The following is a 26,908-nucleotide window of genomic DNA, read 5'->3' on the forward strand; positions in this document are numbered from 1 at the left end:
GCTTGCTGCTGTGCCCCCTCCTGTAGCTCCCCCTTCATAGCTTGCTGCTGTGCCCCCTCCTGTAGCTCTCTGCCTCCCACTTGTAGCTCACTGCCCCACCCTCCTGCTGATCCAATAATGGTCGGTTGTTATGCTTCATGGCATAATGACCATTTGCATATCACATTTTTATTATATAGGATAATTTCAGTTTCTGTAAAACTGAAATTATTTTGAAGTCAGTACAGTATGGGACACTAAAATATTTTGATGTCAGAATTTAGGTATAAGGATGCAATATCATATTGAGCAAAACATATTGCTAGGGCACAGTATTCAAGTGCTTAAAATAATGTTTATAATTTTGTTCACTATATTGAAATCTATAAGAATGTCAGCTTCCAGCCAAGATGTAGAAACAACTCAAAATGTTTACACATTGCATACAGTAACTGTTTTCAAGATGCTGTCCATCAGTCAACAAAACGATTCAACCGTGATCTCTGAAATATGAGAGGAAGTGAGGTAAGTCCTCTTACTGGCCCAGGCTGCTGTCTAGAGAGAGTTTCTAAGCTGCGGTACAGAGAGGAGGAGCCCAGTTGGGATCTGGAAGTCTGAGGAGCCAGGGCAGGTGGTCTGGGAAGCCAGGTGTCTGGCTGTGTTTCACAGGACAGAGTGCCAGACCGGAGCGGTGCACAAGGAGGACTTCCTGAGATTTGCAGTGAGTTCCCTCGAGTTCTTCCGAAGAGTACTGAGGAGTGCAACCATGAGTGGAAACTACTGAGGCCAATTAGAAGGAATAATTCCCAAAGCTCAAGGAGAGCAAAGAACAGTTCCTATTCCCACGGCCAGAATAATAACTTTACAATACCTCATAATGCATGTCAAATAGAGTAATCAGAAATACTTCACCGAAGAAGTGGGGCAAAATAAGCTCTGGAGTATGCTCCCCACCTAACGAAGCTTAAAGGAATAAACGAAAGGATTAAACTGTTTCCAAGGAACTTATCTGCATTCCTGGACAAAGGCCCAAAATATTTAAAGAAAAACAAAAATATTCAGCACATTACAGAGGGAAAATCCACACCTGGCACCCAGATAAAAATGATTAAATATGCAAAGAAGGAAGAAATATGAGACACGATGATGTATATATACAATCAACCAACACTGACCCAGAAAAGACCAAGATGGTTCATTAGTGGACAAGAACAGTAAAGCAGTTATTAAAACGACATTCCATATGTTCAAGAATCTAAAAGAAAAACTGATCATGTTAGAGATTTAGAAGATATTTTTAGAAATCAAATTTCTACATATTAAAACTACAGTGTCTGAAATCAAAAGTACATGAGATAGAATTAACAGAACATACATTGCAGAAGTAAAGATTATTAACTCAAACTTATATCAACAGAGACTATCCAAAAATTAATACATGAAGAAAAAATAGGTAAAGGGGAATAAACAGAACAGAGATCAGTAGAAAAAGTTCAAGTAAGCCAAATAACTGAAATTGGAGTCCTAAAAAATTGTAAGTCATAAACAATATTTGAAGAGCTAATGTCTAAAACATTTTCAGATATTGACACATTCGTCAACAAAACACAAATACAAGAATAGTGATGAAAATCACAATGAGGTATATTGTATTCAAATTGCTTAAAATAAGTGATAAAGAGAAAATCTTCAAAAATCTGGCAGGATCGGGTGGGTGGCACCATTTGCGTGCAGAGGCACACAATCAGGATGAGAACAAACTTTTGATCTAAAATAATTAGGCCTAAGATCAAGGCTCAGGATTTTTTTAAGATACTGAAAGAGGGGAAAAAACTGTCAACTCAGAATTCTATACTGAGCAAAATTTCATTTCAAATATGAAGGTGAAATCCTTTCTCAGACATGAAGTGGGTGAAGTTAATCATCCTTAGCAAACATGCACTGTAAGAAATGCTAAAGGAAGTCATTTGGGCATTTGGGAACTGATACCAGATGGAAATCTGGATACACAAAGTGAAACTGTCTTTATTCACAGGTGACATAAATATCTAGGTAGAGAAACCTATGAAAGCTAACAACAAAAGGTACTGTGCTTAATAATTTAATTTACTAATGTTAAAATGCATGAAAAGTAACTAGAATTGGATTAGTAGATTGGTAATGTAAGGGGAGAAATGTCCTCAAGAGAACAGTAAAATAATTTGGGTTATTTAACCTAAAAAGAAAAAAAAATAATTATTATTATCAAATAAAATAGTCTTTGTGATTGCGGTAATGACACTTTTGTACAAAATAATTAGAACTGAAGAAATCATTCCAAAAGTTATTCACTGCTTTCTGAATACAAAACTCCAAAATATTCCTTGAAGCGATAAAATATTACTTTTGTCCTTGAAGCATCAATGGTGTAGTTAATGAGATAATTTCATACATAAATGGCTAATTTCAAGTCAGTGTGGAAGTTACACTGACAGAGAGATTACAGACATGGAGACTGATTACAGCTCAGCTGGAAAAGTTCTAAAATATCTCTGGGGATACTTGAATGTCTGTTAATTGACTTTTAGCAAAGACAAAGACTTTGGAATTTATGATGGATCGGAAACTGTCCTACTATCCCCAACGTCATTTTCTGCACTGATCATTTGCATTTGGATTCACCAATTTGTGAAGCCGACTTTGATTACTTAAAGGCCCCTTCCCCAATTCTTCAGCTCCCCAAGGGTTTCTTTGAGATTTCTCACTCAGATCTCAGTAGTTTACACTGAAGACACAGCACTACCCTTGTGTGTGAGTAGGGCCCTGGGGAATCTTGCACACACAATTGTCTCTGGAAGGCCTGATGCTCACCTGCATTCTTTTGCTCTTACTGCACCATATACTTTCCTTTAGAATAAAGTCTTTCCATGTGCATATTCTGTGTAATCTGGTGACTCCTTTCAAATACCTAATTTTAAAAAAATTTACAGAGATGTACCCAGTGCGGTGAGATCTCATGGAGAAAAATCATGTAATAAGGCAGATAAAATTGTTTAAAAACTTGCTAGAAATAAGGGTTGAACAAAATTTTTCAGTGCAAACGGAAATCAATCTGGCCAAAAAGGAGAGAGAAAATCATGTTTTAGACAGAATTGCACACTCTTTCATCCTATTACAATTAATATTTTAGAAGGATTGCACACTCTTTCCTCCCAGTAAAACTAAGTGTACCTGCATAAAGGGGAAAACCATACTGTACTTGAAAACATAATCTATTGCAGGGAACTAATTTTACTTACAATTGGGAACTTACTTAATTTGTACCTAACTAAAATCAAATTCTATCTGCTTCTTAACTAGTTTCCCTATTAAAAATACAAATGGTACAGACTGGTGAATTTTAGAGGGAAGGGGGGGAAGGGGGCAGGAGAAGAGATTAACCAAAGAGTTCATTTGCATATATGCATAGCCCATGGACACAGACATTAGTGTCATAGGCCTGGAAGGGGGCAGAATTGGGATGGAAGGGGTCAATGGGGGGGGGGGGAAGGGACATCTGTAATACTTTAAACAATAAAGATAAATTTAAAAAAGACACATGTTCTAGATACCTACACTTTTATTAAAAGCCATTAAATATTATGCAAACAAAGAAGGAAGGCAATGCCTGCCCATATGGCTCAGTGGTTGAGTATCAAACAATGAATCAGGAGGTCATGGTTCGATTCCCAGTCAGGGCACATTCCTGGGTTTCAGGCTTGATCCCTAGTAGGGAGCCTGCAGCCAATCAATGATTCTCTCACATCATTGATGTTTCTATCTCTCCCTCCCTCTCCTATCCTCTCTGAAATCAATAAAAATATATTTAAAAAAAATGGAAGGCAAGAGATAACTGGTCATAAGTAACTTGCAATGAGAATGAAATAATGACATTGCTTTCTAAATTATCCCCTAATGCAAAACTTATGAATGTCGCTACAAATTAAATTACACACAAATTATGCTGAGTGCCATTCATGTCCACACATGTCAGATGGTACCTTGAAGGTACCTTTTACTTTACTGATTGCTTCTATGAAATGAAAAAAAAAGAGTGCATTATTGAGGTATCTTGTGGCCCTTTATAGACTTCTTGAATTTTTGTTATAAATGATAGGATTCCCTTCCGTACATATCAACCAATTGTTAGAGGGGGAAAAATACACACACACAAAAACAACAACAAAGAAAGACTGATCTCCACATGACTATCAGGAGACTGCCATCTAGGGGACAGATGAGTTCAGTTGGGGGACCTGTTGCAAATCATGGTAAAATTCTGCCTTCTTTTTATTCAGGAATTAAAAGGAGTATGTTGTGAAGTGAATACACGCTTTTCTACAGCCTTTCAAGTTGGACATCATGCCACTTTACGTGTACTGAGGAAATTCTAGGCAAAGGAGAAATACAGATCGAATAAAGGTAAGAAACTATATTAACTATTCACACCAATTTTTAATCTAGAGGAGAAAGGCAAGAAAGATGTGTCTAGATCTTTGTAAGTGATCTATCTATCAAATTTTCTATTATCTGAAAATTTCTAAATTATTGGTTGGATAAGAGTTAAGGGAAAAACAACATATTTTAGTCCTCTGTATTCCCAGACTGCTCATCTTTGAAATTTAATGGTATCATTAGGGAGAAAAACACTTAATAAAATTTAATAATGTATATTATTTTTATAAGTTACAAATTCCCTCATACTTTGCAGTCATTGAACTGACTTAAAATACCTCTCTGCCTAGTTGTCAATTATATTATTGATATACAAGAGGCTAGTTCACTTTACATTTGTACATAGGCTTCATAGAAAAATTCTGAATTTATATTTTATATAAAAACAAAATTATTTCTCCTAGTTTCCTTAACTTTGATAAATGGCTAGAAATAGGTGGGAATACAAAATCACTGTCTGACTGTCACTGCAGTAGCAAAGTGCACTTTCCAATCAGGTACCTATTTGCACAAATATCTCTGGCCATTGTCATTACTGTTGATTTTAATGTTCAAAGGAAGATTAAAGACACAATTGCTTTAAAATTATATGACTAGTTGTTTTCATCCACTCTCAATTGATGCTGGCTCCATTATCCCAAGTTTGAATTGGCAGTTAGTGGATCATTCTTTACAAATTTACAAAAGATTCAGAAAATAATGAATTATTATACCTTACAAACATATTTTATAAAAATATTTCTATTGGCTATATTTTAAATTTAAAAGTTATTTCCAGATCTTTAATTGATATGAACATCTTCTGAACAGCTTTGGAGAGATTCTATTGAACTAACGACTAGGAACCTGATGTGGGGAGGCTGGGTATAGGTTAAAACAAGAGACATGACTTGATCTTCTTTTGTGGAACGTACCATGGTTTGTGTATAAGTGTGTCTGTTTGTGTGTGTGTAATATCATGAGTAAAAATGCCCTGGAATTTATAAAAAAGATGGCTAGTTATAAGATATGTATAATACTACTAAAGTATGTTATAACATAAAATGCAGCCACTGAGAGGTTAATAAAATAAAAAGAGAAGTTTAGACATTTTTAAAACACACCTTAAAATCCAAAAAAGGAGCATGCATAACCATATGAAAATATGGAAAAATATTTGAGAACTTTTGATGTAAAAGTACATCAATATTTGCTAGATGAGGAATGCTAGGTGATGAGAAATAAAACATTAAAGTCATGTGGCAAGGTTCCTCTCAAATTTTCAACCAGATGTACCTGTGAATTTATCCGTATCCTCACACATTTTATTTTTTACTCATATCCTCCATCCTCATGTTCAAAAGCAAGAGCTACTTCGCAAAGCTTGATTGCAGCCACAGTGTATATTGTGTTTGCTTACACGCCATTGGCCAGAGCAAGTCACATCATCAACTGGGTGAGAGGCATGCTCCTCCCACAGGTAGCAGCATACTTCATCTGGCAATGAGCAGTGATGGAGGAGGAGAGATACATATTTGTGAAAAACTATGCACAGGCATTGAGAAATATAGTAAGCCACAGAGGGTATTTAAAAAACTGAACACTTAGTTTGCTGGTGCTGTAGAAGTTAGCAAGGATATCTTTCAAGTAATTATTGAAAAAAATGGAGTACATAGTAGAATAAAGAAAAGGTGAAGGGAAGTTTGCAAAGAGCAAACAGTAGGAGAAAGAGCAGAGCATCTTCCAGGGCCAGGGTTTGGCAAAGAAATAGTAAATAGGAAGAAACAGTGAAGTGGATGGAGCATTCGGTCAGACTTCAGTCTACTGGAGGGAGAAGGGGAGTCACCAAAAAGTTCCCTCATATAGTCCAAATCACTTAGGATAAAAATCAGTCGCAATTCTAGTAGCTCACTTTTTTACTGCTTTATTTTTTAATTATTATTATAATTAATTGTATTGGGGTGACATTTGTTAATACCATTATATAAGTTTCAAGTGAACTATACTACGATGCATCATATGTGTACTGCATTATGTGCCCACCACCCAAAGTCAAACCTTCTGTTACAAAATGAGGGCTCAGCAAATATCAGCAGCTATGATTAGTTAAATAGGCCATGTATGTACTCTGTAAACCTAAATGAAACTTTGTTTTACATTATAACAACTATGTGCAATTAGACGTAGAATATAATATGCCATACTGTTTGTTTATATTGTCAATCCTGAGAAGATTTTTGCCATTAATCATGTAATATAGAATAATATTGTCCCATTTTTAGAAAAACTATCAGATGCAATAAGAGAGAAGACTTGCAATGTAAGTTGGGAAGAAGGGCATGGAATGAGTCAAATTGTGTAACAAGAAAAATAAGGTAATGTGGATAAAGGTATTGCTTTTGCAATATTGTTATTTTTGCAGCCTCAAACTTTTCAGTGGAACATCTTCAAGAGTTTGTGCAAGAAAGAAAAGTACAGGAATCCGATGAAAGAGAGCTCAAGATTTAAAAGGAGCCAGTTAGCAGGGGAGTCAATAAAATCGGAGCGGAATAATTTTCTGCCGAAGTAAAGGCAGCACGTGAGTAAAGCACACGTGTCTGGGGGCACCAGTCAATGCGGTCCCTTGGCAGGGTCCAGGTGCTTCACCCAGAAGAGGAATAAATCGATGGTTGATTTTATTAAAACTGTTATTTTGAAAAAAAAAGAGGTTCCGGGAATTCTAAGGCATGAGAGCTTGTGATTATACAGGGAAAATGAGACTAATTAGAACTGGAGATGAAGCGATGTTCAAGCAGAGGTCAGATGAGGTTCTCCTCTAGTTGATTCTGTTGGAGGACACGGGGGTGTGGAAGGAGAATGTTTTGCTTTGGGGAGGGTCAGGGTGTCAGAGACAAAAGGAACGTAACCTACATGTTTGATCTGAGTGACTTTAGAGAACACAGTCCAGTGTTTATCTCATGTGAACACTGAAATAATAAAAAATAAACCTGTAGAATTAACTAACTCCAGATTGAACGGAGACCAGGGAAGGCTTGATGATTCAAACTTTGTTAATGGATGGACTCATACCCTACTAACCCTTCCTTCAAAATAAACGTAATCATAAATACACAAACACAGGTAATCTATGGAAACAGATTAGAACATGTTACAAATGTATTAAAATAGAAATTATAATCGCAGAATGGAGACAAGTGGTTAACATGCTATGTCTACCAAATGATATTTCCTTCTTAATGTCAGGCTCAAGTTAATGTTTTAGTGTAAAAAAGATGTTCATAATTTAATTTTTACATACATGTGTACCATATTAGTAGCAAATATTTACATATCTTAAACTTAGCACTTAACAAAACTATATATATACACTGAGTGGCCAGATTATAATGATGTCTGAATGCATACTAATCTGGCCACTCAGTGTATTTGTATCTCAAATGGGTACCAAAAGTGTTCTAGACTTTTGCTGGAGATCAACCACCTATTTGCCCTGAGCTTTCCAACAGCCAGTGCAAAGGGGAAAACTGATCAGGTGCATGATTTATAGTATCTTTGATATCAAATAAATAAGGAACTCAAGAGAAGTACACTGAGTGACCAGATTATTATGCATTCAGAGATCATACTCAGTGTATATATACATATAAACTAATATCATAACCCCCGTTTTTATAAGAGAATATTGAGCGCAAGGATTTGCCCATGACATAATACACTTATATATGCCACCTTCAATTCTTTTGAAAACAAAAAAAAATAGACAAGAATTAATAAATAACAACAATAATTAAGGCAATAATAAACGAATTGACTAGCTACTGTAAGTCAGTTCTGTTTATTATCCTATATAATAAAAGTGTAATATGCAAATCAACCAAACAGCGCAAAGACCACCTGGACGACCATCCGGATGACCATCCGGGACCATGCTATGACACCCACTGGTGCCAGGCCAGCCAAGGCAGGTGCAATGCAATTGGTTGGGGGCCCGGCCACTGCCCCATGATTGCCCCACTGAAGGAGACCCAGGCTACTGTCTGGTGAGGCTATCAATCAGGGGGCTTCACGATCGCCCAAAAGAGGGAGGCCCAGGCCACCGACCAGCAGGCTGCAGCAGGTGGGCAGGGCCTCCCTCTGCGAGGGAAGCCTAGGTCCTGGGTGCCTGCTGGCAGCTGGAGGGAAGCCCGGGTCCCGGGTGCCAGAGGGAAGCCGTGCCAGCAGCCGGGGGAAGGAAGGCCTACTCTTGCACGAATTTTGTGCATCAGGCCTTTAGTATATAATAAAAAGAAAGAGATGAAAGGTCCTTATAGATATAGATACAGATACACCACTCCATATTTAAACCTATCTTCATGCACTGAACTATTCCTGTTTATATTGAAAGTCAAAACCATTATAGTCTGAGGTACTCTTAATAAATAGTCTTTCCAGGCTGCATGCCTAAAAACAGCCCGAAAAGCTAGATCTCCTCTGAAGGCTGGTGCTTTGGTTCCCCACAGGAGCATGTGTAGTTTCTACCAGCCTGCTTGTATTCCATTTCCAATACCACATGTACCATTCCATTCCATTACTATTCACAAAGCCCAATCTATCTAATAAAAGAGTAATATGCAAATTGACCATCGCTCCAACACACAAGATGGCTGCCCCCATGTGGTCAAAGATGGCTGCCCCCATGTGGACACAAGATGGCCGCCACAAGATGGCTGGCAGGGGAGGGCAGCTGGGAGAGACCAGGCCTGCAAGGGAGGGCAGTTGGGGGCAATCAGGCTTGCAGGGGAATGCAGTTGGGAGGGGCCAGGCCTGCAGGGGAGGGCAGTTGGGGGGACCAGGCCTGCAGGGGAGGGCTGTTGAGGGGACCAGGCCGGCAAGGGAGGGCAGTTAGTGGTGACTAAGGCCTGCAGGGGAGGGCAGTTGGGGGAACCAGGCTGGCAAGGGAGGGCAATTAGGGGTGACTGGGCCAGCAGGGGAGGGCAAATGGGGGTGACCAGGTCGGCAAGGGAGAGCAGTTAGGGGCAACCAGTCTGGCAGAGGAGGGCAATTAGGGGTGACCAGGTGGCAGGGGTGACCAGGCGGCAGGGGAGGGTAGTTTGGGGCAATCAGGCTGGCAGGAGAGCAGTTAGGCATCGATCAGGCTGGCAGGGGAGTGGTTAGGGGGTGATCAGGCTGGCAGGCAGAAGTGGTTAGGCTCAATTAGGCAGGCAGGCGAGTGGTTGGGAGCCATCAGTCCTGGATTGTGAGAGGGATGTCCGACTGCCTGTTTAGGCCCGATCCTCCCCACCCTGACCCCCGAGCCATTAAAGATACTATATGTCAATATAGTCTCAGTCTTTCCTTCAAAATAGTATCTCTTTTCACCCTGCTTGTGTTATATTGTATAAGAAAGCAAAACAATAACAAATGGTCATGAGATTTTATATGCAATACTCAAATTTAATGCTCCCAACATAAAAGTGACCCAGGATTATGAAAACTTTATCAAAAGGTCAGAGTAGAGGTCAAGTTCAGGTTGGGGCAAGGGTGGGAACTTCTCCCAGTGTTTAGGACAGTGTGTGGGGCACTCTGACCCTCCAAAACAATGGGAGTTGAATGCTACACAAAGATAAGTGAAATGTGTGAGTTAGCCTAGGGAAAAAAGCTGGTATTTATTTTTCTTCCATCTTTTTTTCTTTTGTCTCTTGACCTTTTCTCTGAAAACCATCAGAGTGAGTAGGAAATGATTAGCAGTGGTGTAACAACATATATTGTCATGATACGTAATAAATGAGTAGCTATAGATCAGCAGGTGACCAGATTATACTCCAAAATTCTGTAAGATCTTCCATTACTAAAGCAAATGCTTTCCCATAGAAACACATTTTCTATTAAAATTATTTTTAGTAACAATTTATCTGAAAATAAACTTTTGGTTCATGAATTACTATTGCCCAACAACTATGTAAAAGTTAAGGCAAATGAGGCCAGTCATATCCAACCATAATCTTAATCATCACCATCCTCTTTCACTGGATCTCTTTATTTTTTTCTCTCCTCTCAGCTACACCTATATTTACCTCCTAGTGTTTTCTTTCTTTAAAAAAAATATGTATTTTACTGATTTCAGAGAGGAAGGGAGAGGAAGAAAGAGATAGAAACATCATTGATGAGAGAGAATCATTGATCAGCTTCCTCCTGCAGACCTCATATTGGGGATTGAGCCTGAAACCCAGGCATGGGTCCTGAAAGGGAATCAAACCATGAGCTCCTGATTCATTGTTCAATGCTCAACCACTGAGCCATGCTGGCTGGGTCTCTCTAGTGCTTTCTTTGCCCTTAGAGAAGTGGTCCCCAGTCAAGCCTGAAAACTTACCAAAGAATATTCTCTGAAGAATAAAAATTTGCCTCACCTAATTCAGAGTAGTCAAAAAGATCTGAAATATGTATTTTTGTACTACTTAATGGCCCCCAAAAGGCAGATATCACTTAGTTTCTGTGTCCGTGTGTGTGTGTGTGTGTGTGTGTGTGTCTTTGTGTTGTGTATTTTTGTGGTGAGGGTTGGGCAGTAGAGTTTAACAATACCTGTGAGGATGCAATAAATATGTTCATGTCTGTCTGTAGGCTGATTGAGCAGCCGGGCTTCTCAGCATGGCCAGTAGCTGTCCCTAGAGGGAGCACTACAGTGTGTCATGGAGGAAGCTGCAATGCCTTTAATAATGACCTAGGTTCTCAAGTCACACACACCATCACTTCCACTGTATTCTGTTCATTAGCAGTGAGTTACTGAATCCAGCTCAATCTTGGGGAAGGGACTTAGATCTCACCTCTTGAAGGAAGGAGTATTAAATAATTTGTGGGCATATTGTATTATTTTATACTAGAGGCCTGGAGCATGACATTCGTGCACTTAGGGGGGTATCCGCTCAGCCCAGGGGGAGTAGGCCTAAGCCACCAGTCGGACATCCTTAACGCTGCCATGGAGGTGGCAGAGGTTCCTGCCACGACCGCTGCACTCGCCAGCCTTTAGCCCGGCTTGTGGCTGAGAGGTGCTCCCCCTATGGGAGTGCACTGACCACCAGGGGGCAGCTCCTGCATTGAGCATCTGCTCCCTGGTGGTCAGTTCGCATCATAGCGACTGGTTGTTCTGCTGTTTGGTTGATTTGCATATTACCCTTTTATTATATAGGATATTTACTAGAGGCCCAGTGCATGAATTTGTGCACTAGTTTGGGGTCCCTCAGCTTCACCTGCGCCCTCTCACAATCTGGGACCCCTAAGGGGATGTTGGAGAGCCGGTTTTCAGCTCAGTCCCCGCAGGCAAGGCCGAAGGACCCCCACTGGTGCATGAATCTGTGCACCGGGCCTCTAGTTTAATTATAGAGAAGGATAAAAAATGGCAGTGAGTCAATATTTTCTTTCTCTTTGAGCATAATATTGTGGCTAAACTACCTTGGTTCCAGGAAAGGACAGACCAAGTAACTCTTTTAGTTCTGTATGAAAATTCTAGCATTCTCACTTTCTTCAAGAAACCAGAGAGATAACTCAGGGAGGAGGAGGGGGAAGATATGGAAGGAGATTCACTTATTTTCCCCTGTCTCTTCCTTAATCCTTAGGAAGTAGCTAACTCTTTAACTCATATCTTGTCTATCATAAAAATAATAGTTTATATTATTCTTATAGAACACTGCAATTATAATTATTATTTACTTGGTATTTTAAAGCAGAAGAAAAACATAAAAGTGCGTTTATGTAGTGTTACTACAAGTATTGCCATATGGCTGAGCCACAGGTTGCTCATGGCTGAAAGCTTAGGGAGATGGGACTGGACCATAAAAAACTTCCTATGTCAAGAAAAGTGGCTTTGATTTTGTCTTGAAGATAATGGTAAACACATGCAAATTTTAAGGGTTGAAAGGTTTGATGGAGAAGAAGTTGGAATTGTGAGACCGAGAGTAGAGAAAACAATTTGTATCAATTCAAGGGAAAAAAATGGAAAAGGCAGAGCTGTTGAAAGGCATGATTACGGAGACAAGAGTATATTTGAGATGTGAAAGAAATACAATGGCCATGCCTTGATAACAGATTAGATTTCAAGTATTATAACATAAATATATCTGTTGTTCTCAGAGAATGTCACAGTAATGCAGGCAGGGAATATAACAGGAGAAACCAATTCTGGATGAAGGGGATGCCATCATAATGTCAGAAATTTAGTTTTTAAGGTCCATTAATACTTGAAAGGGTAAGCTTATAGATTCAGTTATTCAATTTGAGGAAGCCTGCAAAGACTTTCAAATGGATTAGTATAAGCAACGGCAACGAGTATTTCATGTGATATCAAAATAAAATAAAGTAAGATGTTTCATTTGGAATTCTTTCAACAACTACAGTGTCAGCAATGGCAACTATTTTCTCAGAGACCGTTTAGGAGAGGGGTGATGATGTTCAATAAGTCGTGGATCCTGTCCTTGAGGATATAATACATATACCAGATGCTATCATTGAGGTGAGGACATTTCCCCCAGGCATAAAAGTTTATTAGAGAATTCTTGAGCACCGAGTTTACATGGTAGCCTTTTTTAATAAACATATGGCTAAAACAAAGCAATACAATATGTACAAATCATTCTCTGCTTACCATTTACAATCACGATGATATCGCGGAAGTCGATTTCACCCCTAGCCTCCACTCTTCCTTCACATCTATATATACCTTCATCACTTTTATTGATGTTGAGAATCTGCAGATTATTGTTGGCTAACAGAGCGAACCGATCTGGAAAGTAAGCAAAGGGAGGAAATTATATCAGTAATTGAAAGCAGAGTCCAGTGTGCTCCAAATTGCTAAGAGTTAAAAATATGGCACTTGTCTGACACTATCGAACGTTTCATCAACAAACAAATTCAAATTTGAAAGTAAAATGTAATTTTGTGACTTCAATTTTTTCCACTCCACACTGCCTTGTTACACCTTTCCTCTAAAATACAGTCAAGATTTTATTTCCACATAAAATGGTTAGGCTATTATTTTCCCCTTGGTACTTTGAATGCAGAAACGATCCACAAAAGAACAATGTGGGCAGATTAGATATTGCAAACATGAAAACGTTTTGACTGCAAATACTGTATGAAGCAACCTGGGTATGGAAAACGGTTAGAAAATTGATTGAATATTCTTCCTCACACAATAATTAAAGGGATAATTTTGCAGACCCTGAGGAGGCAGCTAAATGATACAATAATATTCAAGTCACATAGAGGACATGTCAAATGGTCATATCTTGAATTTACTTGAAGGATATTTTTTTTCTAAATGCAAGATAATCCATTTTAGGACTGAATAGATTAGACTTCATTAATATTATTTTAAGGTTCCTTTATATGTGTATTATGTGCACATGCATTCATGTAAAAATAGGCTATTATAGAGCATGCATTAGTGATTGCTTAAAATAATCTGGCTATCCTTAGCAGCATCTCAGCCTGACAGTACTTTCCATATCTGGCTTCAGTTTTTAATCATCACAATTTTGTTGCAGTGTGAAGACCTCGCCCCTTCTTATCAATTTAAGAGTGTTATGATATCTAGTCCTACTTTGAAACATGTAAGAGTAATAACCTAAATTTCATTAGTTAATGAATATATAGATAGCATTAACATCATCCATTTGCTGGTACTATAATTGAGATACCTTGGTGAATAAGAGAGATACATTCCAACATCATGGGGCCTTTTGGTAAAGTAGACATGCTATTATTTTAAAGTGTGCACCTCTAGGATATTGCCTGTTAAATTGTTAAAGGTTACTTTTTTGGAGCTATGCCAATGGTGACTGATCTTCCCCTTCCTGATGGCTTGAATAGGAAATTAGGGAAAACATGGAAGCCACGTGAGAAAAGGGTAAAGTAATGCATCCAATCAGGAGTCAGCCCTGGATGGGATTTCTGAATGGATGCATTACTTACTGAATGTACCCCTGATGCCACTTGGACTTAGCATGAGTGAGAAATAAACAGCTATAGTATTAAGCAATTTAGCATTTATCTCAGATTTGGGGTTCATTTGCCATAGCAACTCCTTAATGCAAGAGAAGAAGTTTGGGCTATAATTACAAATAGGGCAGTGATCAGACTATAGGAGATCACTGAAACAGGTACATAAGAAGTAATTTATATAATACAGAAATGGTTCAGAGGATCCCTCAGAGAAAACAATATTGATTATAAAGACACAATGTTTTCCGGCCAGGAGAAAAAATAATGTTTATTTCTTATGTTGACTCCAGGAAGAGAGTAAAAAGCATTTATGCAGATGTTTTCCCCTGGTGAATATTCTCATCAAAAGAAATATTAGAGAGAAAAAAAGTCAATCTGCCAGTAATTTTAAAGAATAACTTACAATAAGTCCTGGAGTAACTTAGAACTCCTAAAAATTCATAATGTTTGAAAGTCAACAAACAGATCCTTGATTCAAGCATGTGGCTGGATATTAAAATGAGAAGCAATTATAAGTAAAAAAAAGTTCAGATTTAGAGAGAGATGCACTAATCATTCCTAGATCATTGTGATATTATTACTATATATTCTAACTTATTAAAATATAATCTTTTAACTATAATGTTATTTAATTATTTGATTTTATTAAGAAAAATAGTAAGGGACAGCATTATTTTAATGAGAAAAGCAATGCTTGATTTAAACAGAGAAAAAGAGTGAGAATCTACGTAATACATATTTTGATGGAAATAAATCAGTGTTCCTTCCAACTGAAAAATTTTATTTCAAATGACCTCTTCATAGATCATTTCTACTGTCTGAGACAAAACTTAGAATACTAGAAAACTAGTTATTATCTTTTAAATCTGAATGCATACTGCTATATATGTTTAATTACATATAATTTTTCCATCCAGAAAGCGTACTACATGAAAATTGGATGTCAAATTGTAACTATGTGTGTAACGTACCTATGCAATGGTGTCACCAAACTATTAAACCAAAGTAGATCATTACTATATGTTTGCAGAAATATTTAAGGAACGCATTGCTTCAATCAATCACACATTAACTATGGATATTAGAAGCAATAACTGTTAGAAATTAATTGTTTTTCTCAATTATACAGAAACCCAAATTTACATTATTGCTATAAGAAATTTAAATGAAATGAGATAATACCCAATAAGGTATCTGTTTTGTGCTTCTTTAAGCAGATTCTTTACTAAGTCCCCCTTACTTTTCATCCCACAGCCATTGATGGCTTGTCTCATCTACTCATCTGACCTCAATTACCATCTATATTTTGAGACTCACCTTTTCCTCAGACTAGACCCTATGTCAATTCCAGAACTGTTTAACATTCTATCAGTACCTACTGAGTAGATTTGTTAGTACTTCAATCTCACCATTTTTAAAATTGAGCTCACTACTGCCACCTGAAATTTATCATATGGTACTCTCCAGCTCTGTCTTCAAATGTCTTTACATGGAACTAATTGCCCAAGGTAGATATTACAAGTCAGGGAACTATTTGCTCAAGTGAAATTTCTTATATCCACCTTGACTTCTCCATTTCCCTCAGTTTGCATATCAATCAAATCCCATGTCCTATTACACCTCCCTTTATCATTCTTAGTCTCAATCTCCTTCTCCCCTCAGCAGTATTTCATTAGGATTTGAATTGTTCTCAGAACCTAGTTCTTCCTGGACTCCAAGCCAATTCATTTTCCTCACTGAAGCACTAATAATCTTCTCAAATATATGTCAGCTCATGTCACGGCCTTGATTTAAATCCTTCAGTGATGCCCCCTTTGGAAAAATTCCAAACTCCTTAGCCAATATGTCAATGTCTGTGTTGATTTGGCATAACCTTTCCAGCTTCCTTTCTTATTAGTCCTCCATTAACAAATAATACCTTGTCTTTATTAGTCTAGGTATTCTAGCTGTACTTATTTATAAGTCCTAGAATATTTAATGAACATATTCTGGTTTCTGAAAAGTTCCCTTCATGCTGTCTTTTACCACTGGACCACTGCATATGGTTTTCTCTCCACCACTTTTTACCTGTTCATATTTAAAGGTCACGTCTCTCTCTGCAGGCATCTTGGAAACCCTTCTCTGCTTTAACTAGTTCAGGTGTTTTGTTTTTGTGGTGTTTTTTTTTTATCATCCTCTGTCATTGCTCTTTACTTATCATGTCAGCATACCTTGTTTTCACTGAGTTATCTATTTATTTTTTTCTACCAATTATTAGTATTTTGAAGCCAGTGAACGTTTTTACCTTGTTAACCATCAACAACCACCGTTTAGCATACTAAGTTTTGAAGACCAGGTGTTCAATAACTGTGGAGTGAATCTTATACTGGAAGTAAAACACATGAAAGTTTTATTGAACAGTATGATTTTATCTGTAGTTTATGATGCAGAAAGGGCACTTTGTTAGGCAATGATCAAAACATTTGGAAAGCTTCAGAGATAACTTTCAAACTGACTGAGGTTGAATGGGCATCAGCAATGGCCCATTTTTTCGGTATCAAAACTGTATAACCAAGATAAAGGAATTGTTGCTTACTTCCCTCAATAACATATTGCAGAATCTGCATTAATTATGCTATAATAAAATACTTAGTTAAATCTAGATCATTGAAAACCTTAAACCAGATAATCTAATTATTTTACTCTATCAGAGTGACAATGATTGTCAGGATATTAAACTTTTATAACAAAAATGTCACCTTGATTCCCTAAGTGCTTGGATTCTTTAGCATATGAATCTCCTTTCAACAAACAACATGGGAAACTCCACTTCAAATACTCTGTTAGAATTTTAACTCTGAGTATTTGCCACACACCCCCTACCAATAGCACAACTAAGGAGATGGACATTTCCAAGTCTTCATTGTTTCATCTGGATACTCTAGACTTTACTCCTGTACCATCCTAAGGCTCCAGGAAGTTACCTGGGCACACTACATTATTCTAAATCCCCATACCTGTTCCTTTCATAGTTGTGAGCCTAATCTTCTTTCAGTCGCTTTAATAAAGAGACCACGTGAGGTATAAGCAGATGGAGAATATTACTTCTTGAAAATTCATTATGAACATACACATTGCTGGATAATAAATGTTGTGGATAGTTCCTCTGATATTAAGAGGCTAGAAAAGTATGTCCTTCCTCACAATTCATCTACATCCTTTATGTCCTCCAGTGAAAGCAACATTACATCCTTTTTCTTTAAAAAAAATTTGATTTTCCTACCATGCAACTCAGGGTTACATTTCACTTTTAAATCTAGTTTAAGAACTTCATCCACATTGGATATTCTGATTTTTGATATAATATGAATGCACATAATTTTGGTAAAATTGATTCCCAAGATTTAAAACATCAATGAGAAGGAATGAGAAAAAAAAATGTCATTTATTGAGAAATGAATATAGTGACAAATATTTTGTTTATCCATTTAATAAATATTTATTATATGCCTGGTGTCTTATTTAAAGTGGATATAATAGCCCAGGGTTTATAGATGAAGAATCTGAATTAGGTATAAACCAGTTAGAAAAGTTGTTCTAAGCTTTAGGGCAAATAAATAAATAAATAAATAAATAAATAAATAAATAAATAAATAAAGAGTTTTGCCATAATGGAATCCCGGCTTCTCATTATTCCATCCTGGGATCCAGGAAAAAAAGTATAAGCTTTAGCCTAGAGGTATCACTACTCCATCACACTACACTTGATAATCAGTCATTGCTTCAAGGCTTTTGTTCTATGCATCTTTTAAAAATACTTTTTCAATGAAGGTTTACAATAAACCAGATGCACACTTGAAGTCCTAAATTAGTCAACCTGAAAATGTTTAGACATTGTCATTTAACTACCATAAAAGAACTACCATTTCTTTATTTTGGGGAGGTAAAAAGCTGAAAATATATTGCCTAATTTATTCATGTAGCTTGGTAATAAAATCTGAAGCAGTTATCCTAAAATAAAATAAGAGGAAATAAAGTACAATTTTTCACTAACATTATAATAGAAGAGTTTAGTCAGCTTTTTTAAAATATCAAGTCCAAATTTTTTTCAAAATTAAAAAAAATGATTAGTAAATAATTATGATACATTCTCTGTTTATATTCAAAAACAGATATTCGGCTTTCTCTCCTTTATGTTGTAAAAGTTTCAAATCTCAGAATCACAAAACAAAATCACCCAGGAGGGAAAGTATTTTAAAAGATTCTATTATTTTGTATCTCTCTGAAATGCAGGTGCATTGAAAACTATTCTAAATTGAAAATGTTCCCAATGCACAGTGGTAAAGCAGCATCATGTAAGCAAATTATGCTTTCAATATCAGATGTCATATTAATCTAGGTTTTTAGCTCAGTCTGAATCAAATTCTTAAAGACAATTTGAATGCATGTACTTTTCCTCCTATTATCCATATGCATCTTACCATAATATTTAAAACACGTAGGTGGCTTTGAAAGAACAGTGCCAGAATAATAAACAGGATTCATATAGATATTACTTTCAATTTAAGTATAATGAGCCCATGGAATCAAGTTTGAATGATAATAGATGGAATTTGAATGCATCAGGATTAATTCCTTAATTTACTTAGCATCCTTGTAATATTGGCATGTAAATTTTTTTTCTTGAATAGAGCAGGGCCAGCAACCTCTTCTGTAAATCTCCTGATGATAACTATAGTAGGCTTTGTTAGGCCAAACCACCTGTGTCACAGCTGCTCAAAACAGCCATCCTATATATTGAAAGCCTAATATGCAAATTGACCGAACGGCAGAACGACCGGTCGCAATGATGCACACTGACCACAAGGGGGCAGATACTCAATGCAGGAGCTGCCTCCTGGTGGTCAGTGTACTTCCACAGCCGGGCTCATGGCTGGTGAGTGCCTCTCCCACCTCCACAGCAGCCTTTCCCACCTCTGCGGCAGTCGGACATCTCCTGAGGGCTCCAGACTGGGAGAGAGCACAGGCTGAGCTGAGGGACCACCCCCACAAGTGCACAGATTTTGTGCACCAGGCCTCTAGTATATAATATATAATGATTAGGCTTATCTGTACTCTCATAACACCTTATAAAACAGAAAAGAGCTGAATTTTTTCTGAGGTCCATAGTTTGCCAACCCTTGATATACTGCTTTAAGGTTCTCAAAATAGTCAATTGACCCTTAGGGCCACAAATTCCAACTTCTATGCCCTAGCCGGTTTTGCTCAGTGAGTGGATATAGAGTTGGCCTACAGACTGAAGGTTCCCAGGTTCCATGCCAGTCAAGGGCACATGTCTGGGTTGTGGGCTTAATCCCTGGCTTGTAGGAGGCAGCCAATCAATGATTCTCTCTCATCATTGATGTTTCTATCTCTCTCTCCCTCTCCCTTCCTCTCTGAAATCAATAAAAATATATTTTAAAAAAAACTTGCAACTTCTATATTTGGTCAGTTAGATTTAGTCTTTTAAAAAATGGCAATATTATTAGAACATATAACGTAGGGAGTTACCAAAATACTAACTGTCGGAAATAGCGGTGACTTCCTCATTATGATACAACCAGCTGACCACAGGTGCAGGTGAGCTGCTGACTCGGCAAACCACTTCTGCATCCTCTCCCTGCTTGAATTCTTGAGGCGACACCACTTCTCTGAAAGTGAGCTTTTCTGTAGCAAGAAAGCAAAACAAGCCATAAAAGTATTATTGCTTATTTCTCTCAATAACCTGTTTCAGAATCTGTGTTGATTGATGTGATAATGAAATAATGAATTAAAACAGGATGCTTGCAAACCTTAATTCAGATCATATGACTCCTCTGCCTGGTAACTTCTTCCCACATTACTGAGAAGAAATTCCGAAGTCCTTACAATCCCACCCCAGGTCCTATATGAACTGAAGTCTGTCCCACAACTCTGATCCCAGTTTCTCTCTCTTCCTGTGCTCTGTGCTCCAGGTAAATTGTCATCTTTTCAATTCCTTCAACACTCTGCATTTGCACATCTTAAATTCCTTCACATTTCTGCCTGCCTGACCTCCACAGATTAAAAAAAAAAAAAAGGCCATCTACCTTACCACGCTCACTGTCCTATAGCATGGATAGTAGCATCCATGCATTTTTTCAAAGCTTACTTACTAAAATATCAGCACCTAGTGGTTGGTGACATCTCCTGTTTTAATCATTACTGAGTCTCTAGAACTTAGAATATTGTCTGCTATGTCGAAGACATCCAATAAATGTGTCCAACTAGTGAATGAACAGGCTATGTATGCTTGATGAGAAATTTTCACAAAAGTAATTCAGTGTTCTTGCCAAAGGGAAAAAAAATTCTTTATTTTCACAAATAAAATATCGGGGATCTTCCTTTGCAACATTTAAAGTAAGAAAACTCTTTCTTACTTGTATGCATATATGCATAACCTGTGGACACAGACAATGGAGTAGTAAGGACCTTAGGGGCGTGGGAGAGGGCTGAAAGAGGTTAATGGGGGTGGGGGGGGGAAGGAGGACCTGTGTAATAGTTTCAACAAAAAAGATTTTTTTAAAAAAAGAAAAATCTTTCCAAATATGAGCTTAGAAACTAATGGGGGCGGGGAGGCCAAATCAAGAAAACGAAGGCGACAACGTGCCAACAATCCCCCTGCTCATCAAAGAGGAAGCCATGCTGAGGATATACTTTGGCTTTTTAAAAAAATCCTTTTCCTGGAATAATAAAAAACAAATTTCTAAGAAGAGATACCTTATAACTAGTATTCAAAAATCTTTATAATTTTTTCACTGGTAGAAATGCTAACTACCACGTATTAATGGTAAGGCATTGTTCTAGTTCTTTATGTAATATTAATATAGTCCTCAAAAAAATCTATGTATAAGGTAGGTACTATTATTTTACCCATTTTATAGGTGAAGAAACTAAGACAGATGGGTTAGGTCCGTGGTCGCCAAACTGCGGCTCGCGAGCCACATGTGACTCTTTGGCCCCTTGAGTGTGGCTCTTCCACAAAATACCACGGCCTGGGCAAGTCTATTTTGAAGAAGTGGCGTTAGAAGAAGTTTAAGTTTAAAATTTGGCTCTCAAAAGAAATTTCAATCGTTGTACTGTTGATATTTGGCTCTGTTGACTAATGAGCCTGCCGACCACTGGGTTAGGTGATTGCTGCTTAAGACCACTAAATGAAGTGATACAGCCTGGTTTTGAACCAAGATAGTCAACAGTGTTCTTAATGAGGGTAATGATTTCTAAGAGTAAGAAGGGGGAAAGCAGTGATGGATTTCAAATCATAAAATGAAGTGTAAGCATGGAGATGCTTGTTAACAAAAGGCCTGGTGGTGAAGAAGCCGGCTAGATACCCGTCTCCACTAGAAAAGCTTTCAGCTTTTCCTCTGTCTACTCCTGTTCACTGACTCCTCCCCAGTTCTCATTCCAGACTGGTCACTGCTTTCACATAGGCAATTTTACAGGTTCTAATTATAACCTTTTATTTTAGAGTGAAAAAGTACTCCATATATTTCATACCACTAAATGAACTACTGTTTTTTTATTTACCCAGCAGGTTCTTAATGGCCTGAGAAAATGTAACATTTTTATGTATATTATTTAACTGACTATTCCCTTTATTTATTCTATTTTAGAGTTGCAGTATGGTAAAATAAAATACGCTGCTATCTGTAAAGGTCTAAAGAACATTGCCTCGTCCAATAGTTCTTAATGCCTGTTAGTTTTTATTAAACACATGTTATTTTGTGTTTAATTTTTAACTACAATTTTAATCAACTAATAAATACATGACTTACGGTAAATTTCCAAAACAACTGTAGCTTCTTGTGTCTGTCCTTTGGCATCTGCTGCTTGACAACGGTATATCCCTGCATCTTCTATATTTGCATTGTAGATGGTTAATCGTGACCTGACACCCTCCTTTTGTACCATTACCCTCTGTGTTGAAATTATCTTTTCTCCTTGAGGATTATACCAGTCTATACTCTCAGGCTCACCAATTGCTGCAAAGAAGCATGGAAAAGAAATGTTTGAAAATACGATTCAAATGTTTGTTTTTGCATTGACATTTACTTATTACATAACAGTTTTTAACAATTTTGAAAAAAACTTAAATAGGGAAAGTCTTGAAATCTGAAAATCTTACCAAATTGAAAGTAAACACAAATGTTAGAACACATGTTCTCTTGTTTATCCAATGTTGAAGATTCAATCCCATTTGAGTAGGCAAAACCCAAAAGTTCCATAGGAAACATCAGTTTAAGCAATGATAACTGAATACTTATCATAGTAATCTATGGATTTTCACTAAGGTAACTTATAAAACTGCCTTGGCCATTTAGTCAGAAATAGATTATTGACAGATATATCTGAACAGAATCATGATTACTAACATGATTTCACCACTTTGGTTCTCTTTGTTAGGGTAAAGAGTTAGAACTTTTTTTGCCTCATAAAACAGAGCTCATAAAAATGTAAATCTCATAAAAAATAAATTTTGGTTTTTGGTAATACTAAATTTTGAATAAATACCCCAAGTCTTTCTATTTGTGCAGATATGACCAATGAAAATTCTTAATATGAGGCCCTAATCTCTTTTCTCAAATCAGTACTTTCATAATTTTAAGCTAAAACTGTTAACTATTTAGTCATATGATAATTAGAATGCATTGAAATGCTACTTATCCCTCCCGGCAATTATAACCAAAGCATTACAGGGTAAACATATATTTAAGTTTTCCAATTCAGAATCTAGGTTATTATCTTCTTTGTAAAAGCTGAAGATTCCTGTGTTTGCTTGTAGTCACAAAAATGCTGTATTTCACCTAATTGAGAGATAATTTGTGGGAGCAGCATACACTACTAACTCAAAAGTATCCGGGAAAATGCATAAAGTTAGCTAACATCTGCAGGACCTCTTTGAAGAAAATTGTTCCTTCTTATTTTTCTCCCAACAAGTCGCTTTAGAAATAAATTAGTATCCTTTCGACATCAAATTAGACATGCTAGAGCAAAAGCATGAAAGTTTACATTTTAAAAGGATCTCAATTATGCTATTTTCTGTTTTTCTCAACACATCAAAATACCATAGCAGTTATAGGATAACTCATTTAGGGCAGCTTTTTATCTTCAAGTTCCCACTCCATAGAGATGTCACCAAAGAATAGTGTAAATGAGCATAAGTTCGAAGAATACAAAAATCTCATTTTATACAGTAAAATGTAGATAATATTATGTGTAATATTTTGTATGTTTTCATTATTAATAATATGGTATACAACTTTATTATTATGGAAAGTTTACTCTGGATTTTTATTGATTGGTCATCATATTCTTTTTTTCTGGCATCTCTGGTAATTAATACATTTCAATAAAACTTTTCATGTTATTTTCTTGATAAGAGTGACCCACTGGAGAAATTAATAAATACAATGACACTTTTTATTTCCTTGAAAACGTAGTATAAAAATTCTTTTGCTACATATGACATACTCTTAGTTCTCTGAGGATCTGACTCCATCCTAACTTCCCTAAATTTCAGATAGATTTATTTATTGTGTTCCAGGTGTCTGTGTTTTAGGGTACAATGAAACTACAGTCATGTCACCATAGACACCAACATATAGGAAAAAATACATGCAAGCTTTCTAATTTGTATGGGTTTACCACATCATTATTTTTAGATTCTTGTTTCACTACTATATTTAACAAAAATAAGGACACTTCCATGATAACAGTATAATTCTTGGTTATAGATTTTTATATAAAAAGAAAAAAATGTTTAGTTATTTTGCCTTATTATTTAGAGCAAAACTCAGTACCATTGAATTATGTTAATTCATACATTTAAATTTTATCTTAATTTGACAGAGGCAATTACATTACATAACTTATATTGTTATCATATGCAAATTGAATAAAATACTATTTATTTAAATTAATTTTAAGCTATTTCACTTTTCTGTGATTATTGGATACAATTGTGAATTTGTGTATATAAAATATGGATGAGATTTAGAAACAATGACCTATATGCTTATGTCAATGATTTGATGACATAATAATTGATGTTAAATCAGTTTCACCCTTGCTTTTCATTTGTCAATATACAAAAATATGTATCAACACACCTATCAATTCTAAACTTTATGAAGGCAAATGTATAAAAACTCATGGCCTTTATTAGTTTTTCATAGATATGATAAATATAACTAGTGGCCCAGTGCACAAAATTCATGCACATTAAAAGGGAATTAATTAGAGGAAATATTTTCATATTGCTATTTGCCCTTTCTCTATAATAAAAGTGTCAGAGATGAAAGAAAATTAGTAAAATGTATATGAAAATCTTCCTCCTGTCAGAGTATGGGGTGTGCCATGGGACCCAGAGTCAAGTCCCCGCCCACCCGCACCTCGAAATCGTGCCAGACCGAGACCCGGCTGGCCCCACCCCCACTGGATGAGATCCAGACCCAGCCGGCCCCACCCCCATCATGTCCCACCAGGCAGGGGGCACAACCTCAGGTCCCCCGGCCCAGCGCCAGGTGGGGGCCACAGCCTCAGGTCCCCCGTCAAGCCCCGCCAGGGATGGGGGCACGACCTGAGGTTCCCAGTCAAGCCCCCCTGGGAGGGGGGCACAGCCTCAGGTCCCCTGCCCCGGCCTGGCACCACACAGCCTCAGGTCCCTGCTGATCACTCATTATGGGATGCCCGCCTCCACTATGGGCACAGCCATCTTATGTTATGGGAACCCCGCCTTTGCTGTGGGCACAGCCATCTTGTGTTATGGGAACCTGCCTCTGTTGTGGGTGCAGCCATCTTGCGACAGCATGAGAGTCAATTTGCATATTACCTCTTTATTATATAGATATAATATAATAATATAATTTAAAATATATAGTATATGTAGTTATAATATAGTATATTATATAGCTTATATTCTATGGATATGATTGATACATATGTTATTGTAACTATATATTTTTAATAATTTTTATAATAATAAGCCATGCCATCCTTAAGATAACTTTATAATGCATTTTATATCATTTAAATCCTATTTAAATCCAGTTGTGAATTGCTTAAGTAGAAACAGAAATAGAAAAAATATGAAAATACTCTAGAAAGCCATTTAGGCACTAAGTGAATATTTTTAATACTAAAAATAAAGTTTTCTTTTTAAAAATACTAAGTATAAGGATTTTATGAATAAAATGAATATGATGACACTAAATATAAGTAGAATGCATTCATTCGTGAGTTCCACAGTGTGCTGAATTAAAATTTGATGTTTAAATATTTAAATCTCTTCTGAAAAATTCTGCATGTGTGCAATTAAACTGAATGAATTCCATATAATTTCCCATAAGCATTATGACATCTAATACTTTTGATTAGTCACAAAAATCTTGAAATTTTTTCCTGATTAAATAACTATTTTTTAAAATCACTTTTTATAAGGATAAATTTGATTTGCTTTGTCCTAAAAATTTCAGCAGGTGTAACTGTAATGCAGTGTACCTTATTTAATTTAATCATTGTATATTTATAAAGATTAGTTATAATATTTACATTCACCCTAACATTACTATCTACACAGGTATAATTTTTTTTTATTTAAATCAATGTGTATGCATTATATTTGATTATAAATTATTTTCCAAATAAATGATCTAATTTGACATCCAAAATTAATAAAGTTAACAGAAATAAAATTCATACTGTTTAATATGAAAAATATAATAATTGATACTTTTCCAATTATTATAAGACCAATGATAAGACTTTATTTTTAGAGAATATTTTGCACAACTTAAATTTTGCCAATATATTATGTTAAATAATTAAAGCATAAAATAAATTATCTGAAAATATTTGTAATACATACCTGTACATGTGAAGAATTTAGATTCACCCACACTAAGCTCTACTTTGCTAAGTGAAATTGTCACTTGAAGAAGAGCTGAAAAAAATATTTGAGTAACAATTAATTATGGTTTTAAACATGAATTCTAAGATTTTACTACATAATCTATAACCACATTATTTTAACAGCAATTACTTACCCCAATTTTTATTGCCCATAAAGAGAATTGAAAGTTTTGTAAAATATGATCTAACAACAAAATGTTACATTTTATTATGCACTTCTACAGCCAGACCAAATAAAGGACTCATTCACGCTAATATTTTGAAATTTGTTTGTCAATGAATGTGCAAATTCACCCTCAGACAGCTGTTTCATATTTACATGCTAGGTTTATATGCGCCACCTGACTAGGCAACAGTTAGAGAAATATTTTGCCCCAAATTTGAAACCTTGTTATAAAAAGTATACCTTACACTGTTATTACAACAATAAAAATATAAATTAACTACATTTTGAGTACCTACTAAAATATTTCAATGAAAGGAGACATACATGGGGAAGAGAGGAAGCATTGCATAGGGAAAGGTGAGTGAACATTTATTTTGACATGATACATAAGGA

General features: G+C 36.4%; 1 protein-coding gene across 4 annotated transcripts in view; it reads right to left on the reverse strand.

Moving 5' to 3' along the window:
* NCAM2 (neural cell adhesion molecule 2) overlaps positions 1 to 26,908 on the reverse strand; it is a gene marked incomplete at both ends in the record, with an annotated part of 396,277 nt that overhangs the window by 127,463 nt on the left and 241,906 nt on the right. For 3 of the 4 annotated variants that reach the window (XM_079767350.1, XM_079767349.1, XM_079767351.1), the window contains 4 exons: positions 13,046 to 13,183; positions 19,945 to 20,088; positions 22,215 to 22,421; positions 26,306 to 26,380. In XM_079767350.1, coding sequence (XP_079623476.1) covers positions 13,046 to 13,183; positions 19,945 to 20,088; positions 22,215 to 22,421; positions 26,306 to 26,380 — 564 coding nt within the window. The remainder of the gene's footprint in view (positions 1 to 13,045; positions 13,184 to 19,944; positions 20,089 to 22,214; positions 22,422 to 26,305; positions 26,381 to 26,908) is intronic. The other variant, XM_079767352.1, reaches the window with a different exon arrangement.

This window comes from Cnephaeus nilssonii, assembly GCF_951640355.1.
Source record: "Cnephaeus nilssonii genome assembly, chromosome: 3".
NCBI lineage: Eukaryota > Metazoa > Chordata > Mammalia > Chiroptera > Vespertilionidae > Cnephaeus > Cnephaeus nilssonii.